Here is a 19,758-nt window from a genome sequence, read left to right as displayed (position 1 = left end):
TGCAGTCCCAGCTACTCAGGAGGCTGGGGCAGGAGAATGGCATAAACCCGGGAGGCGAAGCTTGCAGTGAGCTGAGATCTGGCCACTGCACTCCAGCCTGGGCGACAGAGCGAGACTCCGTCTCAAAACAAAACAAAACAAAAATGATCATTGACACATCCTATGAAATATATCTAAATTGAATAATGGTACCAGATAAAACTATAGATGGGAATGAAGCTTGTGTATCATCCAGTATCATGTGTAATCAATAAACGATATAATTCTCTTGAAAAACAAATCTCAATCTACATAATCAAAGGATGTACCAGGTGCCTGGGAACAGTAACCCAGAATGATCAGCTGTGAGACATTTCCTTACTGAATGATTAGATTTCAAAGATTACAAAAAAATCTTAAAGTCTCTGGGCAAAAAGATCAAATAACTTATAAATGCCAAAAACCCCGTTGTCGTTAACTTTTAAAAAACAATGCAAGGCAACAATGAAACAGCATTTAAAAAATACTTAATAAAAGAAAATGTGCACAAAGAATTTTATATCCAGCCAAACCATTCTTCAAATAAAGAACTTTCAACATAAAAGAACCTAAAGAATTCTGAGTCTTTGGGAGGATGAGCTTCTTTAGACTAAGATGACTGGAAAACTTCAGCCTAGGAACTGATGGTGTGTGTGTAAACACAGTGTGGAGATGAGGGTGGAGCAGTAGAGTGTGAATGTGAAATGTTTTGACAAAGTACAAATATGTAACTGAAAAATGGGAGAAGAAAGGAGACAGAAAGAGGAAAATAGAGTAATCTCACTGACTGTTGTGCAGAAAACGGGTGGGAATTAAACAGTATTGGGGTAGGAGGTGGGACACGGGCACGGGACCAAACTGAGGACTAGCTATCATAGGGATGGCGCAGAAGCACCTTTCCATAAGGTACGCCCATGGGTGTGCCATGTCGGTTTACCATTGCCGTGGCTACACAGGGACGTTACTACCTCTTTCCACGGCAATGACCTGACGACCCAGAAGTTACCATACTTTTTCTAAGAATTTCTGCATAACCTATGCCGTAATTTGCACATAATTAACTGCAGCAGTGTTTCTGAGCTGCTCCTCTGGGCTCACTGCCTCTAGGTAGCCCTGCTCTGCAAGGAGCAGCCCCTCTGCTGCTGCTGTGCATGGCTGCTTCAATAAAAGTTGCTGTCTAAGACCATGGGCTTGCTCTTGAATTTTTTCCTGGGCAAAGCTAAGAACCTTCCTGGGGTAAGTCCCACTTTTGGGGCTCACCTGCCCTGCATCAGTATCAAATAAAAAGGATAAACCTGGCCGGGTGCGGTGGCTCATGCCTGTAATCCCAGCACTTTGGGAGGCCTAGGTGGGTGGATCACCTGAGGTCAGGAGTTCAAGACCACTAGCCTGGCCAACATGGCAAAACCCTGTCTTTACTAAAAATACAAAAATCAGCCAGGTGTGGTGGTGCACGCCTGTAATCCCAGCTACTTGGGAGGCTGAGGCAGGGGAATTGCTTCAACCCAGGAGGTGGAGGTTGCAGTGAGCTGAGATTGTACCACTGCACTCCAGCCTGGGTGACAGAGCAAGACTCCGCCTCAAAAAAAAAAAAAAAAAAAAAAAAAAAAGTAAACCTGATGTTAAAGGGCTGAATAATAAAATGGGGACTAAGGGCATTAAAATAGGTTAGGAGCACAAAGGTAACAACTAGGACAAAAATACATTTCCTAGATTAAAACAAAATTGAAGTTAAAGAGCAAAGAATGCACCTCTTGTAGAAAAAGAAACAGCAAATATCATGAAATACACACAACTACAGAATGTCATGACAGACCAAACATATTATTTGCATCAATATCAAGAGGCTTCACTCACCTATTACAAAAGATTTTCAATTTGGATCACAGATCAGGACAAACTTTGTGCTGTATATAAGATGGAGACCTAAAACAAAGGGATTCCCAAAGGCTGAAATAAAGAAGTAGACAAATACATACTGGGCAAATGGAAAAATATAAAAGCAGGGTTACTGATTCTGAACAGATAAAGTAGATTCAAGTCCCCAAAGCATTAAGCATGACAAAGCAGGGCATCTCAATGCTAAAAGTCATTGTTCATAAAGATAGAATACTTCTTTTTTTTTTTTCTTTTTTGAGAAGGAGTCTCGCTCTGTCACCCAGGCTGGAGTGCAGTGGCCAGATCTCAGCTCACTGCAAACTCCGCCTCCCGGGTTTACGCCATTCTCCTGCCTCAGCCTCCCGAGTAGCTGGGACTACAGGCGCCCGCCACCTCGCCTGGCTAGTTTTTTGTATTTTTTTAGTAGAGACGGGGTTTCACCTTGTTAACCAGGATGGTCTCGATCTCCTGACCTCGTGATCCGCCCGCCTCGGCCTCCCAAAGTGCTGGAATTACAGGCTTGAGCCACCGTGCCCGGCCAAGATAGAATACTTCCGAATATGTATGTGCCAAATAACATGGCAACCACGTTCATGAAGTAAAAGTCCAGGGATTGAAAGTATAGATAGAGACACACCAACATTTCTTTAGTGAGATGTTAACACACACTCAGTCCAGATCAAGAGGACAGAAATGAAGTAGAAACCTCGAGGTAGAAAACCTCGACAACACAATCAAGGTAAACCTTGTACATAGAGAGGCACACCTCGTTTTACTGTGCGTCACTTTATTGTACTTTGCAGATATTGCATTTTTTACGAGTTGAGGGTTTGTGACAACCCAGCATTGAGCAAGTCTGTTGGTGCCATTTTTCCAGCAGCATGTGCTCCCTTCATGCTTCTGTGTGATATTTTGGTAATTCTCACACTATTTTAAACATCCTCATTATTATTAATCTGTTATGGTGATCTGTGATCAGTGATCTTTGCTGTTACTATGGTAATTGTTTTAAGGCACCATGAGCCGCGCCCATATAAGGTGCCAAGCTGAATCCATAGATGTTGTGGGTTCTGACTGCTCCACCCACTGGCTGTCCCCCCATCTCTCTTCCTTTCCTTGGGCCTCTCTATTCCGCAAGACACACAACAATATTGAAATTAGGCCAGTTAATAACTTAACATGGGCTCTAAGTGTTTAAAAGGAAGAGTCCCATTTCTCTCACTTTAAATCAAAAACTAGAAATGATTAAGCTCAGTGAAGAAAGCGTGTTGAAAGCCAAGATAGGCCCAGAGCAAAGACTCTTGTGCCAAACAGTGAGCCAAACTGTGAATGCACAGGAATAATTATTGAAGGAAATGAAAGGTGCTACTCCAGTGAACACAAAAATACGAAGAAAGTGAAACAGCCTTATTGCTGATATGGATGAAAAGTTTTAGTGGTTTGAAGAGAAGATCAAACCAACTATAACATTCTCTTAAGCCAAAGCCTAATCCAGAGCAAGGCCCTGACTATTCTACCCTATGAAGGCTCAGAGAGGTGAGGAAGCTGCAAAAGAAAAGCTGGAAACTAGCAGAGGTTGGTTCATGAGGTTGAAGGAAAAAAGCCATCTCCACAGCATAAAAGTGCAAGATGAAGCAGCAAGTGCTGGTGGAGAACCTGCAGCAAGTTATCTAGAAGATCTAGCTAAGATCACTGATGAAGGTGGCTACACTAAACAACACGTTTTCAATGAAGAAATCACCTTCTACTGGAAGATGCCATCTAGGACTTCCATAGCTACAGAGGTAAAGTCAAAGCCTGGCTTCAAAGCTTCAGAAGACAGGCTAACTCTCATTAGGGGCTAATGCAGTTGGTGATTTTTTTTTTTTTTTTTTTGAGGCAGAGTCTCGCTCTGTCACCCAGGCTGGAGTGCAGTGGCGCGATCTCGGCTCACTGCAAGCTCCGCCTCCCAGGTTCACGTCATTCTCCTGCCTCAGCCTCCCGAGTAGCTGGGACCACAGGTGCACACCACCATGCCTGGCTAGTTTTTTTGTATTTTTAGTAGAGACGGGGTTTCACCATGTTAGCCAGGATGGTCTTGATCTCCTGACCTCGTGATCCACTGGCCTCTGCCTCCCAAAGTGCTGGGATTACAAGTGTGAGCCACCACGCCTGGCCTTGCAGCTGGTGATTTTAAGTCGAAGCCAATGCTCATTTCCCATTCTGAAAATCCTAGGGCCCTTAAGAATGATGCTAAATCCACTCGCCTGTGGTCTAGACATGGAATGACAAAGCCTGGGTGACAATGCGTCTCTTTGCTTCATGGTTGGTTTACTGAATATTTTAAGCCCACTGATGAGACCTACTGCTCAGAACTAAAAGATTCCTTTCAAAATACGACCGCGTATTGACAATGCACCTGTCACCCAAGAGCTCTGATGGAGATGTACAAGGCGATTGATGTTGTTTTCCTGCCTGTGAAACACAACATCCATTCTGCAGCCTATGGACCAAGGAGTCATTTTGATTTTCAAGTCTTATTATTGAAGAAATACACTTTGTAAGAGGGTGGCTGCCATAGATAGTTGTTTCTCTGATATATCTGGGCAAAGTACATTGAAAACCTTCTGGAAAGGATTCACCATGCTAGATGCCATTAGCAACATTCGTGACTCATGGGAAGGAGGGCAAAATAGCAACATGAACAGCAGTTGGGAAGAAGTTGATTCTAACCCTCACAGATGACTTTGAGGGGCTTGAGCCTTTGGTGGAGGAAGTAACTGCAGATGTGGTAGAAATAGCAGGAGAACTAGAATTAGAAGTGGAGCCGGAAGACTGAATTGCTGCAATCTCATGATCAGACTTGAACAGATGAAGAGCTGCTTCTTATGGATGAGCTAAGAAAGTGGTTTCTGAGATGGAATCTACTCCTGGTGAAGATACTGTTGAAATGACATCAAAGGATTTAGGATATTGGAATATTCTTTGTCAATATTCTTATTGATAAAGCAGTGGCAGGGTTTGAGAGAATTGACTCCAAACATGAAAGAAGTTCTACTGTGGACAAAATGCTATCAACCAGCATCACATGGTACAGAGAAATCTTTCGGGAAAGGAAGAGTCCATTGATGCTACAAACATCATCTTTGTCTTGTTTTTAAGAACTTGCCAGACACCTGAACCTTCAACAGCCACCACCCTGATCAGTCAGCAGTCCTCACCATCCACCAGCAAGAGGGTCCCAACTTGCTGAAGGCTCAGATGATCATTAGCATTTTTTAGAACTGAAGCATTTTAAAATTAAGGTAGGTTTTAAATTTTTAAGGTTCTTTGAAAAGACATAATGCTATTACCTACAGAATAGACCACAGTATAGTATGAACAGAACTCTTATGTGCACTGGGAAACACGGAGACACATGTGACTTGCTCTATTGTGGTGTCCTGGAACCGAACCTGTAATATCCTGAGATATGCCGGTACCTCAGACTCTACACCCTGATAACAGGAAATACACCTCCTTCTTGAGTGCCAATGGGACATTCACAAAAAGCGTTTAAAAGACTAGTAAATTCCATAAGGTAAAAACTTTATAGACAACACTTTCTGACCACAGTGCAGTAAAACTAGAAATTATTCACAGAACCACAGGTGTGTTTCCACATGGAAATTAGACATCTTCCTGGAAACAACTGGGGCTCTGGGAGCTTAGGACACCCCTGTTCTGTTGGCTTCTAAGTGTTCAGTGAAATGGGAGCAAGGCCAGCAGCTGGGACCAGGGACCTGTGTGTGTGTGGGAGTCACTGTCTCACTACCAGGTGCACCCCAGACTAGAAGGAGGGTGACAGTGAGGACAGGTAAGGGGAAGTAAGAGGGGTACAGGGCAGTGCATGGCAGGTCCTGGGGGTAAGGCTTGCTGGGTCTGGAGGCGAGCTGTAAAGGTGGGAGTGCCTGAACCAGTGATGGTCACACCAAGGGATGGGCAGGGGAGTGGGTGGCTGTCGGGGATGGAAGACAAGGTCCTTGGGAGAGAGGAGATCCAGGCCTGGAGAAGTCAGGGTGAGGGAAAGACAGGGAAATCCCCCAGGAGTCAAGCATGGGGAGTGAGCTGGGGGTGTCCCTGACTGGAGCGAGGGGCCATCCAGGACAGATGCGTAGTAGGTAAGTGGCAGGGGGTATGGACTGAGGACTTGGGAGGCAGAGCTGGGACTTTGGGAAGGAAGGGCAGTGAGCAGTGCAAGGACCCTAGCCCATCTCCAGGTACAGGGGTCTGAGGGCTGTGAGAAAAAAGCCAGCCCCACCTGAGAGGGCTTTGATGGCCTCGGGGACATAGCGGGGTGGTCTGTGGAGGGGCAGGAAGAAGATAATGTCTGTTGATGAGGAGAGACAGAGGGGTTTGCTGCTTGGCGGCGAGGCTTCGGTGTGGGCTGGGGTCTTGCCAGGAGCACCCAGGGTCCTGCGGCCTCTCCATCAGGTGACAGTGTGGCCCGGCTGTGTCAGGGGTTTCATGTGGAGCCAGGACAGGAGACAGTGAGCAGTGCCTCCCCTGTGCCCACCCAGGAAGTGTGCAATGGTGAACAGATGTGGGCTCCCTCCAAGCACCCAGCCCTATAGGGATCCCTGTGGGCCATGATGGGGGCAGACAGGAGGGCAGAGGTCACCACCCCTGCCTGGGGAGAGGACAGGGGGTGGGCAATGAGGGAAGAGGGGCAGGCACCTGTCCAAGGGGATGGAGATGTCCAGGAAGGTGGCCACCAGCTCGCGGGTGTGGTTCCGGGCCAGCAGGGTGATGGCGTGCAGGGTCTTTTCCTTGGCTTGGGGGATGCGGACAGAGCACAGGCAGAGGCAGATGGCCTGGGCCATGCTGGAAACCTGTGCAGAGAGGGAGAGGTCTGACAGGGAGGCCCAGCCCTGCCCTGGGAGCTTGAAGGCAGAGGGAGGTCTCACCCTGATGAGCCCCTTCAGATATGGCCCTGTCCTGAGCCATCTGGATGGGGGGCACATCTGGGGGGGGGCTGTGCCCCCTTCCCAGATGCTTGGTCTGCAGAGAAGTCCCAGTCTGGGGGGGACAGGTCCTGCCATGTGCTGCACGACATTTGGGGTCTTCGTATGCTGTCCACGTTGCCCAGGCAGACATTGGAAGGTCCAGCCCCGCTGTCTCCCATGTCATTCCTAAACATGCCAGTTTGCCCATGAGGTGCCCTGTGCCTGGGGCACCCTGCCTTCCCCTTGGGGTCTCTCCTGATCATCCCTAGTGCCCAGTGCCAGTCTCCCTGTCTGAGCTCGCCCACTTGCAGGACTTGGCACTGGGCATCCTCTCTCTGGGGTGCACCCCTCACCTCCCTGTGGGGTCCTCCTCCCCCAGATCACATCCCCGTGCACTGTCTGGGCAACATCTGGCTGTGTGTCCGTCTTCCCTGAGACCTCAAGCTCCTCAAGGGGCTGGTCTGTGCCTTTCCCTTCCTTTCCCACCATTCCCGCATTACAGCACACAGCGACTGCTCAGACCCCGCAGTCACCACCCAGGACCCAGGGGACTTGCTTGGGCCATTCACTCATTCGCTCATTCAAAACCATCAGACTAGTTGCTTCCCAGGGTGGGATCTGTGACTCCCCCATCAGGCTCAAGGACCTGAGCCCTGGATGCTGACCGCTGGGCCCTCCGTCTACCCCCTGGCCCTTCCTGGCCCGGCCCCAGCGCCCTCACGATCTTCAGCTCGGCCCCGTGCTCCTGGACGGCTGTGAGCAGCATCTCGGAGGCCGCCTGCACGTGGAAGGGGCTGGTGGAGCCCAGGCTGTCGATGACCGTCCAGATGAGGTCATTCAACTCTGCCAGGGTGAGCTGCTGCATGATCGCCTGTACAGCAGGGGTGGAGAGAGGCCATCACCTTGGGCCACCTGGGCCTGGGCACCTGCCTCCCCACTTCCGCTTTTACCACTTCTCCTTTGTCCCAGGATCTCCCAAGTCTCTGAGCATATCTGACCTCCTAAGCCCCACTCCTCCAGGTTCCAAGCACCTGCCAGCGATTTGCAGTCTAGACTTGCACACGTCCACATCTGTCAGAGCCAACCATGGCCCAGGCTCTTTTCCACACTCATACTCTGTGTTTGTCCCAGGACCGGGTGGCCGGGCTTCCCCTCCCCACTCTTCTGCTGTCCTCTGCCCATAGGGCTTCCTTATCTGCCAGCCTCAGCCCCGTGGGGTGCCCCCTGCGAGGCTTCAGTCCTCCTTATGAGCATTTATCAAAGAGAAAGTGAACTTCCGGGCTGTGAAGGAGCTTCAAGTTCACCTGGGCCAACCCCCAAAAGAGTGTGTGGGCTGCCCTCAGCCTTGGAGCAGGGCAGGGTGGGTGCAGCCGGGACCTGGCTCCCGTCCCAGGACAGGCAGCGCTGTCCCAGGACCCTGACACCCTCTCCATCTCCTCCCAGGAGTGGCTCTAAAGGTCCGGGAAGGTGAGTCTCACCTCCGCAAGTAGCCATGAGCTCAGGGGTAAGGAAGCAGCTCTCAAGAAATGCAAGATGGTGGGTGTGACCCCTGCCTCATAGCCTCAGACTACAGTCTCCTGGAGGGGGGACCGGGCCTCAGTCACTGCTGCAAAGGTAGAACTTTCTGGAAAGACTTCAGGCATTGTGCCACTATCTATACACAGCTATTTATATTTCAATTTAAGTAAAATTAAAAATTCAGTTCTGCAGTAGCACTAGCCACATTTCAAGTGCTCCATGGCTCCCTGTGGCCAGTGGCTACCTTGGGTAGCACAGAGATAGAACACACCCATCCTTCCAGAGGGTTCTCTGCACAGTGGGACACACAGCATTGAACCAAAGGAAGTTAGAAGCTGAAGGAGGGATGGGAGAGCAGCCTGACAGAAAATTAGGGTGTCTGTAAGGATGTCAGGATGGCAAAACTCTTCTTTGCATGTTAGGATATTTGTTGGAGTGCCTGCAATCTGTTAGGACATTTCTAAGTATATTAGAACATCAAGTTAAGTGTTAAATAATAGATGTTAGAATATTTATTAGAATCTTTTAATTCTAAAATTTTGATACAGTGTTTGTGAGAATGTTAGAGTATTAGCACAATGGTTAGAACGTTAAAATAATTTTAGTGGAAGATTTGTGATAAGAACTTTTTACAAGAATATTGTTATTATACATCGGGCTAGAATATTTGTTAGATGATTAAAATCATTTGCTATAAGTTAAACTTTTGGTTAAAGCTAGCATTTAGAATGTTTGAAGAAATTCAACTTGGAATGGTGGTTAGATTCTCAGAATACTACAGTCTCAGGATTGGTAAAGACTTTGGAGCCATCTTCCTTCAATCAAGGGCAGCAATAAATGTGAGATAAAGGTGGCAGTGATGGTAGAAGTGGTGGTGGTGGTGATAATGATGGTGGTGCAGGGTCATAGTAATGCAGATGGTGATGGTGGTTGTAGTCATGGTGATGCGGTGGTGGTGGCAATGGTGGTTATGGTGATGGTGATGGTGGTGATAGTGGTGGTGGTGACTATGATCATGATGGTGATGATGATGGTGGTGGTGATGATGACAGTGATCATGATGGTGGTGATGCTGTTGGTGGTGATGATGATTGTGGAGGTCCTGATGGTAGTAATGGTGATGATGGAGATGGTTGTGGTGATGCTGTTGGTGGTGATGATGATTGTGGAGGTGGTGATGGTAGTAATGGTGGTGGTGGAGATGGTTGTGGTGATGGTGATGGTGGTGATGATGATGCTGATGGTGGTGGCTGTGGTGGTGGTGGTGATGATGCTTATGGTGATGGTGGTGGTAGTGATGATGGTGATGGTGATGCTGGTGGTGGCTGTGAAGGTGATAATGGTGTGATAATGGTGGTGGTGGTGACAGTGACATGACCATGATGGTGGTGATAATGCTGGTGGTGATGATGACAGTGGGGGTAGTGATAAAGATATTATGTATCCAAGACCAAATGAGGAGTTAGGGACAAACTTGGGACCAGAACCCAGGCCCAAAGTGTCTGTTCCTCAGCTGGAACCTTTTCAGTGCTGTGGTTCTATGATGGTTCTATGATTAGCAGACCCTCTCATCCTCTCTCTTCTCCTGCTCCTGTCTGTCTGGGGAGAGCCAGAGCTGGACACCCATGGTCTGTGTGCAGGGACCACATGGGGTGAAGCAGCTGTCCCTTCAGTGCAACTCTTCCTTCCCGGCTCTGCCTCTGCCTTCAGGGCAGGTTCTGTAGGGTAAACTGCAGCCAAGTGAGGTATTTCCCTTCTGGACACAGACAGTGAGTTGGCCCCAGGGCTTTAGGTTTTCCACACTAAACTTCTAACTGGCCTCAGCACAACAATGGCTTGCAACAGTTGCTGAGAGCACCAGTTCTGGAGTAGCTGGGGCTGGATCAGATTCCAGTGGGGGCACTGACCAGCCCTGTGCCACCATTTCTTCATCATTTGGTTCAATTCAGTTTATAAAACTTGAGGAAGGGATGTAGTAATGTCTGTGAAGCCCCTGGCATAGGTAATAAGTAGGCATCTAATGTGTGCTGGCCCCCCAAACCTTCCTGGCTCCACCTCAGCAACGTGGGAGAGAGCAAGCGAGCACATTTACCCACCACTCCCCACTCCCCAGATATGTGGTGTGCTCTGGTCATGCCCCTGCCCTGCCCTCCACTCTAAGGACTTTGACCTTGATGACTTGGGAGCTGCCAAGCTGGAAGATGCGGTTCTTCGCCATCTCCTGGGGGCCCAGGGGAGTGGCCTTCTGGTCTCTGCTGCTCCAGAGTGGGGCTCCGTCTGAATGGGCCTGGGAGAGCTCCGTAGGGGCCTGTGATTCTGCCTGCAAAGCTTCTCCTGCTGGCCAGGGACAGGGTGGGGTGAAGGCAGGGTGAAGGTGGGCTTGGGGTCTAGTCTGGGACAGAGCAGGGTTAGGGTAGGGTCATTTGTAATTAGGGTCAGGCTTGTGCCCAGTTTGGGGACTGGGATTAGAGTGGTGGGGGTCAGGGTGAGGCCATTACAGGGTTATGGTTCAGATCAGGGTTGGGTTTGGGGGCAAATTTGGGGCAAGGTTGAGGTCAGGGGTGAGGGTGTGGGTCTGCCAGAGGTTGCAGTTGGGCTGGAACTTGGTGCACCACAGAAATCACCTTTGTGGCACATCAAGAGCTGGTAGAGATGGCTCGCCCCTTCCAGGCTGCAGCGCTGGACGGCCCTGTCTGGGTCCTGGCACAGCATCCCCAGTATGCCCACCAGTTGCCCAATCCTTTTGAAGTTCTCCTTTGGCTGTGTTGAGAGTATGGGAATCACTGATGGCAGAACCTCCCTGCAGAGCCCTGCCACACACTCACCCAGCACGGCCTATGTCAGAGGTGACCCCTCCAATGGTGTGGCAGGGCCAGGACTGGGGGCTAGGCAAAACATTCAGTAATCAAGAGAAGTAATATTTTAATGCAATATTTAGAAAAATCAGAATAAATGCAAAAAACTCTGTGATGAGCAAAATCTCAAAACTGTAAGTAAAGTCAGGATCTGACCCTGCTTTTGCATGTCACCTTGGCTGTCCTACTCTCATCCTGGTCCTGGTTTAATAAAACTTTATTTACAAAAGCAGGTGGTCAGCCCATCGGCCATAGCTTGCCAAATTGAGTTTTAAAAACATCACATTAAAATATGAATCATCTTGATTACAGAGTTTTTTGTTTCTGAGGTAAATTTTGTGCGCAAGGTGAGTACTTTGCTTGCCTTGCCCTGGTCCAGTCCTGTGATGTTGAAATGAATTTTGAGTAAATTGAAGCCACTTTAATTGTCCTCCTCCTCCTAGGGGTGCAGGGTCTTTCCCTTGACAGAACAGTCCCCCTCCCTCCAGCACTTCTGCCCCCTGCCGTCATTAGACCAGGCAGCCACCAGGCATTAGAGCAAGGAACGAATTTCCCCATCCCCCTGAGTCTGCTTAGGGAGTTAACACGGGTTTGGGCTCACACTCGCGGAAGTGCACTCTCTGACCATGTGCTGATGCAACCCAAGGGCAGTAGCGACAGATGAGCCATGTCATGATGGGGGCTGCACTGGTGGAGGGGTGGTGGGGTGGCCACTCCACACAGCAAGGAACCCCTAATCAGGTGCAGGCTGGTACAGTTTACCAGCCTTCTCACAGCCTGCATCCCATCAGAGCCCCACCATATCCCTCTAGGGAGGGGTCATTTCCATTCACTTTACAGGTGAGAAGCTGGGGCTTGTGGAGGAAAAACACCTGTACAAGGCCTTAGGTGCATAGACAAGTGCTTAGCTCCAGGGTCTGGGGTCAGGGGTCAGGGTGACCTGCCTTCAGATCCCAGCTGTGAGGCCTCACTACGCAGCCCCGCCGTGCTGTGGGGTACTCAGGGATCCATTCTGACCTGGAGTCAGGTGTACAGGAGGCCTTGAACCCTACGAACCCTGGCAGGATCTGGGAGAAGGGCGGCTCTGGCTGGGCCCCTGCCATCCAGGGCAGGAGGCCCAGCCATAAAAGCCAGCTCAGAGCATGGGACTGGTGAACCGCATACTCACGTCCAAGTTGCCTTTGTGGTTCAGGAATTTGAGGAGGATCATGCAGCTGTGCACAGCCCGCTGCCGCTCATGCGCCTTCTCCGACGTTAGCCAGATGTACAGGTGCTGCGGGGTGGGCAGGGTCAGGGAGAGGGTGCTGCGGGGCCCTCGGCCCAGGCCCCGCCCACCACCCGCCCAGACCCCGCCCACTCGGTCCAGGCCCCGCCCACCCCGGCTCTGTCCCCTCCCTAAGGCGCCATCCCTCATTGGCCAGGCTCTGCCTGCTGCGCTTACAAAGGCATCTGGAGACAGGTATGTTAAATAGTTTTTAAGCCGAATCTGAGCTCTTTATTAAGGTGATATATGATTAGATGTATATTTAGTGACTCTGAAGTAGGATGAGGGTACATGGTATTTGGAGATTTTGTGACCCAGTGGTGTCCCAGAAATACATCTGTGACTTCCTCAAGATGCGCTGGGCTCCTCTGCACTGCTTACCTTTGCCCTGCGTGCCCTCTGACTGCTGGGCCCCTCCCTTCCCTTCTCTGCCCGTGGCTGTCTCAGTCCTCAGCCAGGGCTGTGAGAAGTCCCGTTGGACTTGACCTCTGAGGCAGAGCCAGCCTTCCCTCCCTGGGCCTCTGCCTGCCCCAGGACTGTCATTGCCTGCTCTGGTCTCCCTCCTGACAAGGTGAGGGAGGGCAGGTGGGAGTGGGGGCAGCGGGTTTGGGAGACCCTTCAGGGGACACTGCAGGGGAAGTTCTCCAGGAGGGGAGGGCAGAACCCTCATCAGCCCTCTTTCTTTCTTTCTTTTTTTTTTTTTTGAGACAGACTTTCTCTCTTTTGCCCAGGCTGGAGTGAAGTGGTGAGATCTTGGCTCACTGCAACCTCCGTTCCCCAGGTTCAAGCAATTCTACTGCCTCAGCCTCTCAAGTAGCTGGGATTATAGGCCCCCACCACCATGCCTGGCTAATTTTTTTTTTTTTTTTGTATTTTTAGTAGAGTCGGGGTTTCGCCATGTTGCCCAGGCTGTTCTCGAATTCCTGACCTCAAGTGGTCCACGCCCCTTGGCCTCCCAAAGTGTTGGGATTACAGGAGTGAGCCACTGCGCCTGGCCCATCAGCCCTCTTTCTACCAGGCCACCTGCTGTCTCTCCCTCCCCAGTGCCCCAAATCACTGTGATGCCTAAGTGGGGGTGGCCCTTACCCCTCCTGGTTCCTGTACCACTCAAAGCCCCCAGGTCCCGCCCTGCCTCCTCTGGGATGCCCTCCTTTGGGGTCTGGCCATAGGCTGAGGACCCCTCAGCCCCAGCCGACTGGCCTCCCTGCAGCCTCACCGACAGCAGGAAATGCAGCTCATCGGTGGTGGGGTTCTGCATGATGAGGCTTTGCAGCATGAGGTCCAGTGCCTCCATGGTCCTGCTGTACAGGCTCTGTGTAGAGACGAGGGTGGTCAGGTAGTGCCACGACCAGGTGGACACAGGGCCTGAGGAGCGCCCACTTCCTGCATGTGCTGGGCTGCTCACCACTGGGGCTCGCCACCATGCCTGCGAGAGGGCTGCCATGGCCCCCATTTGGCAGCTATGGGGACTAGGTGGGGAGGCCTCTGGTGATCACCCAAGGGCACAGGTGTCTTAGTGGCCCAGGTGAGTTCACTCCTAGCAGGGCTAGCTTCACAGGAGGGCACCCTTAGTGGTCCCAGGGTCCTGGCTGAAAGGGGCCCTGTGCTGGGTGAATGCGCTGGAGGTTCTTAGGCTTGAAGCAGGGGCTGGCATCTTCCTTTTGCCCAGGCCTTGCCAATGACACAGTGGGCTGAGTTCCGGGTCTTACACGCCATGTTTCCAATCTTTACTGCTTTGCTTGCTGGGCATGTTCAGGGAGGGCGAGGACCAGAGAAATGCCCCCAGCTACCCTCCCCTCCAGGGCCCACCAGGAGCAGAGCCCTGGGGCTCTGGTCACTCACTCACTAGGTACCCTGAGGAGACTTGCTTTGCCTCTCCGAGCTTACTTTCCTCACCTGAGAATGGCATGAAGCCAGCCCCACCTGCCACAGTGGAAGCAGGCAGAGGACTGGAGTCAACAGGAACCTCAGTTCGGTACTTCCAGCTCCCAGTCCCGGACCCCCAGACACTGCATGGCACTCCCTGGATGAGCCAGCCTCAGTGTCACTGTGTCATCATGTAACAGGGTCACTCTGAACTGCGGTGGGATTGGGGTGTGGCCAGGGGCCACCCTTATCGGGGGCTGTGTTGCTCTGGGCCCAGGACACCCTCGTTCTCTCACCACCCCACCCTAGGTGTCTGTCTGTCTGTCTAGTTCCAGACTGGACTCAGCCTCGGGGGACAGGGTTGGGGTTCAAACCCTGCCTCTCCCACCAGACGGCCTCATTTCTCTGAGCATTTCTTTACTCTGGGGCCACCGCTGGGAAGGTGATATAACTGGTCTAGGGCCTGGCACCTAGCAGGGGCTCAGTTAACACTGGCTTTCGCCACAGGCCGAGGACTGCAGACACTCAAGAAGTCAGGTGCAGTGACTGTGCCCAGGAGCCACACATGTACCCGGTGGTGGCCATGAGCAATGGCAGGTGTCTCTCTGCAGGGGCAGCTTTTACTGAACAGAACCCAGGAAGGGGTGGGCACTGGCCAAGTGCTGAGAGCAATCCTGGAGTTCCTTCCCCCAGCCTCCTGGGGTGGCAGGGTGGGCTGGGCACGGCCTGGGCACGGCACGGGCACGGCACCCCCTCTGAGTAGCTGTGTGGTGAGACTAAGCCCACCCTGCAGGGAAGGTGACTCATTCCAAGTGTTGCAGGAACCACTACAAGGTTGGGGAACGCCTCCCTTCCTCTCCACTTCCCTTGGGCTGCTGGGGAGCTTGGCAAAAAGTCAGACCTGACCCTGCCACATAGCATGGTGGCCAAGGCCTACAGGGCTGGGCAACACAGGCTTGCCAGTTTCTTTCCGCTGGCTCTCAGAGCCAGCAGGGAGGGAGGGAGGCCACACGCGCCACTCTTTACAGGGTGCTCCTCCGCGCCACTGCTCACCCAGTGTCTCAGTTTAGTTGCCAAATGTTAAGTACCATCGGCCCTGTTAGTATCACCCCCATTTTACAGGTGGGCAAACACACCGCGGCATGTATCATGCAGCAAACCTGCAGGTGCTCAGAGCAGTGAAGAACTGCCCCGGGTGCCCAGCCCTGGTGCATCCAGCCTGCCCACTCCCGAGCCATGGGCCACACCTGGATGTTGGGAGGCTCCAGAAAGAGGCAGGTGTGCTTCTCCAGGGCATCCAGCAGCGGCAGGGCAAACACGCTGCGGAAGCAGGTGGACAGGAGCTGAGATTTCCTTTCCAAGTCTATAGGAGGCCTCAGCTTGCTGTTGGGAAGACAGAGGGCCATTAGCATGGGGCTGGGGCCTGGGGAGGTTGCTGAGTGGCATCTGCCTTCATCCCTGCAGACTCCTGGCCTTTTGCTGTTCATAGAGTCTCTTGTGCACACATTTGCCTCCCTGGCCCACCTGCCTCTGCAGGACCTTAAGCTGGGGCATCCTGGCCAGGTGATGTCCTGATCCATCTCTCTTCTCAGTCCCTGGCTTTAAATGGCATCCTGATGCTGTCTAAGGAGCATCTCCATCTTGACGCATTCCCCCAGGGTAACTGCACCCACAGCCTGCCCCATCACAGTGGAATGCAGTGCCGTCCTCCTTGTTGCTTGGACAAAACCTCAGCACATTCTCCATTCTTTCCCCTCCCTCGAAAGCTGCGTGCAGCCCTCCAGCAGCTCCTGACAGCTCTACCATCACAATTTGACATTTAAGGACTCCTTACTTTTAATCAGACCACTGTTACTTTTCTCCTGGATTGTTCTAGGGGGTCCTGACTGGTCCCCCATTTTCTCTTGGGAGCTCCCTCTACTCCCCACACTGGATCCAGACATTCCTTCTCAAGTGTGCCTCCCCCAAGGCCCCACCTCGCTCAGGCAAGAGCCAGTGCCCTGCAGTAGCCTGGATGACCTTCCCCATGGCTCCCGGGGTCCTTATGCATTCCAGCCCTGCCACCCCGGCCCCTGCAGGTCCTCCAGCAACCCTGCTGTGCACCAGCCTCAAGGCCTTTGCACCCACTTTCCCTTCAGCCAGGCACTGCAGGGCTACTCTCTCACCCTTTCAGGTCTTTGCCCAAAAGTCCCCTTTTAGGGCCATCTATCCCAGCCTCAGGCTGTATTCTGGAGCCTAGAAGAGCATGGGGCTGGTGCTGGGCGCCAGTCCACCAATATTCAGTTAATCAATTCTCCTTGCAGAGTCTCCTGTAGCCCTCAACCCGTGAGGATCTTACTTCCCCTCCACCTCGCTCCCCCAGCTCCATCTGCTTTCAGGCAGCAGCGTCAGTGTCGCTGAGGTGTGTGGTTTGTTCATGGTCTGTCCCCACTCCCCAGGTGTCAGTCTTAGAGAACAGGGATGTTCCCTGCTGACCCACAACTGGGTCCTCAGACCCCATAATGGTGCCTGGCACACAGAATGGTGCTCCATTTCTGACCTCTCCACCTCGCTGCCTGACAGCTCCAAACCCGAGTGGAGAGGCTGCTGCATGGCGCTGAGGAAGCCCTGTGTGAGGCGGGGGGCCTACCAGAGGCTGGACGCGATGTGCATGGTCTGCTGGCGACTCCGCGTGTACAGAGTGTCCTGGGGCTCCTTCTCCATCAAAATCTGCAAGTCACAGGTGGCACCAAGCCACTCAGGCCTGGCCCGTCTCACTTCACCAGGTCTCCCCACCCCGGGAAGACCTCAGTGCCTGGCATCCCCGAGAGTCGCAGGATTATGCTCTGGCCCTTCACCCACCCAGAGGGGCCTCTGTGAGCTGCCCCACCAGGAGGCCAGAGCACCAGAGCAAAGCCACTGCAGTCAGGTCAGGACATGCCCTAGAAACCCACCCCACCCCTTCCGCAAGGGGTAAACTGAGAGAGGCTGCCCGCCTCGCCCAGGGCCTGGAACGCACCATCAGACACTCGAGGAGCTCGGAGGTCTGGGAGAACTCGTAGCTGTGGGCGCCCTCACTCCGGCTCACCGCACCCATCAGCATCAGGGTGGCCGTGAGGAAGCTGTGCTTCAGGGTCTCATCCTGGAATGCGGGACAGGGTCAGGGCCCGGGACGTGGGAACGTGCAGTGGGAGCAGGAGCGTGAGGCTGTGATCCGAGGGGCCACAGAGACCACCCACCGGGGCCGCATCTGGGGGGCTTCGTAAGGGGTGGGGCTGCATGGTTTTGTTTAAAACTGTAAATTGACAATGTTTAAACACTGGGAGAGTGCCTGTAAGTCTCGTGAGATGTGGCAACCCCATGCCCCAGGGCCACAGCAGCGGCGACCCGGGGCAGCGATGTGGCTACTTTGGGGTGGGGGCAGCCCTGGCGGGGCCTCTCACAGTGACCTGGGTTGGAGGCCCCTGGTGTGGGGTGTGGAGTCAGGGGCTTGTCATCAAGGCATGATGGACGTCATTCTGGCCTCTCCACACCCATGTCCCCCACCCGCAAAGTGAAAACCCAGGGTTGGCTTTAAGAGCAGAAGTGCGGGTAGAGGCACCATGAAGCCCAGAGAAGTTTTGGTGGGATGGACAGACGAAATCGTGGGGCCACCAGGAAGCTCGGCCTGGTTCCTCATGATTCCAGCGTGGGGTGGCGGTGGGCTCCAAGGCCCTGGGAGGTCCTGGAATTCTCTGCTCTCAGAGGCTGGCAGGGCAGCTGGGCTGGGATCCAGGACTCGGTCTTGGTGGGGACGGGTAGGTGTTGGGATCTTGCCAGGGCAGCCAGGGGCGTACCCATGAGCTGTAGTGGAAGTAGAAGACCATCCGGGACACGATGTTGTCCACCCACGGGAGGATGTGGGCCCGGGCTTTGGCTGCCACCTGGCCGTATGCCAGGAGGATGGTGCTGCCGGCCCATTTCCAGCGCAGGTCCTCCGAGTTCTGGCCGAGGGGTGGCAGGCAGGTGAGGAGTGTCAGCACCCCGCCCTACCCTCCTCTGGAGAGCTGTGGAGGTGGTCGCCCAGCTCTAGCAGGGCCCTGAGGGCAGGCGTCTGTCCTGAGGGGTAGTGGGCCTCCATGGCCCTCAGTTGGAAAACAGGGGGACTGGGACTGGCTCTTTGGGGGATGGCTCGGGCCTTGTTAGAGCCACGGTTTGGGCAGGGTGTTAGGGTGGGGTGTGTGTGGGGCGCTCGGCTCTGCTGGAGCTGGCTGGAGTCCAGGCCCCTTGCCTTCCCCTCCTTGTGGTGGCCCCTCCCACACCCACCTCCTCCCCTCCTGCTGAACGGGGCAGTGTCCTGGGAGTCCCCAGAGGCTGGCCTTCATGGAGGGTGGGGGTCCTGCTGTCCCAGCCCCCTGCTGGTCTCTGGGGACCCCTGAGCCAGTACCTTTGGGGAGGAGCTGTGGAGGCTCCATCTGATGGGCCTGCTCCGGCCAAACTGGTCCAGGACAGCCCAGACATCATCCAGGTGGCGGGTGGCCGCCAGCCCCAAGGTCAGAGCCATGCCCTGTACGTTGGGGTCAGGGCCACTCGTCAGGGGATCCCAAAGTCCAGGAACAGACCTGGCTCCTCCCCTAGCAGGAGTGAAAACTGAGGGGGAATGGGACCCCCAGAGGGGGTTGGGGCTCATCCAGGGCCCCAGGGTAGCCAGCACCCACCCCACTCTGTCAGGACCTGTGACCGAGCCCATGCCAGGGGACACACGGCTTATGGGGTCTGGTAGGGGGAGTGAGGGGCGCGGGGGGCAGAGGTGGATCCCTGGAGGCCCATTATCCCTCACTGCTGGCTATGAGCAGGCTGTGCTGGAATGGGAATGAGGAGATGTGTTTACGATGGAGGAGGAGGGCTACGCTGCGGCTGAGATCATGGCTGTAACTGGGGTCAGGGGTTAGCCTGTGATCAGCATCAAGGCTCAGCCATAGACCAAGGTCAGAACTTAGTTTGTGACCAGGGTCAGGGGTTGGAGTGAGAACAGGGAGAAGGCTCAAGCTGTGATTAGGATTAGGGTGTGGTGTGAGACCAGCCATCAGGCTCAGCCTGTGGTCAGGGTCAGGTGGTGGTGGGGACAGGATGGGGCCTGGGTCCTTACCTCCCTCTGCTTGGGCCACTGGTGGGATGTTTCCAGGAGGGCTTGCAGGTGTCTCCTGACTGTGGCACCATTTTTTTCAGCTTGAAGGATTAGCCCGTAGTAGGTGAACAGGAAGGCCTGTGGGAAGGGCAGCATCTTATCCTGTGCTTGACCCCTCCGAAGGCCTGCCACCTCCTCTGAGCAGCTGCCCCTCACCATGCTCGGTCGGCCTCCCCGGGCCCCTGCAGCCACTGCGACACTGGCTGTGGACTGTCCAAGCCTCTGCCTGCGGCTGCAGCAGGTGCAGCT

The 19,758-nt window shown here is 53.4% G+C and overlaps 1 protein-coding gene across 1 annotated transcript in view; it reads right to left on the bottom strand.

Moving 5' to 3' along the window:
• LOC104679759 (maestro heat-like repeat family member 5) overlaps positions 1-19,758 on the bottom strand; it is a 73,590-nt gene that overhangs the window by 27,447 nt on the left and 26,385 nt on the right. Inside the window, exons 8-19 of the mRNA XM_010385463.2 lie at positions 19,471-19,587; positions 18,769-18,888; positions 18,179-18,325; positions 17,362-17,484; positions 16,993-17,072; positions 15,524-15,746; positions 13,714-13,809; positions 12,402-12,506; positions 11,003-11,138; positions 10,549-10,715; positions 7,582-7,731; positions 6,592-6,746 (exon numbers count right to left, since the gene is read on the bottom strand). Coding sequence (XP_010383765.1) covers positions 6,592-6,746; positions 7,582-7,731; positions 10,549-10,715; positions 11,003-11,138; positions 12,402-12,506; positions 13,714-13,809; positions 15,524-15,746; positions 16,993-17,072; positions 17,362-17,484; positions 18,179-18,325; positions 18,769-18,888; positions 19,471-19,587 — 1,619 coding nt within the window. The remainder of the gene's footprint in view (positions 1-6,591; positions 6,747-7,581; positions 7,732-10,548; positions 10,716-11,002; positions 11,139-12,401; positions 12,507-13,713; positions 13,810-15,523; positions 15,747-16,992; positions 17,073-17,361; positions 17,485-18,178; positions 18,326-18,768; positions 18,889-19,470; positions 19,588-19,758) is intronic.

Source organism: Rhinopithecus roxellana, chromosome 9, assembly GCF_007565055.1.
Source record: "Rhinopithecus roxellana isolate Shanxi Qingling chromosome 9, ASM756505v1, whole genome shotgun sequence".
Classification (NCBI taxonomy): Eukaryota; Metazoa; Chordata; class Mammalia; order Primates; family Cercopithecidae; genus Rhinopithecus; species Rhinopithecus roxellana.
The sequence above is the reverse complement of the archived record's forward strand: the minus strand, read 5'-3'. Positions and strand labels throughout refer to the sequence as shown.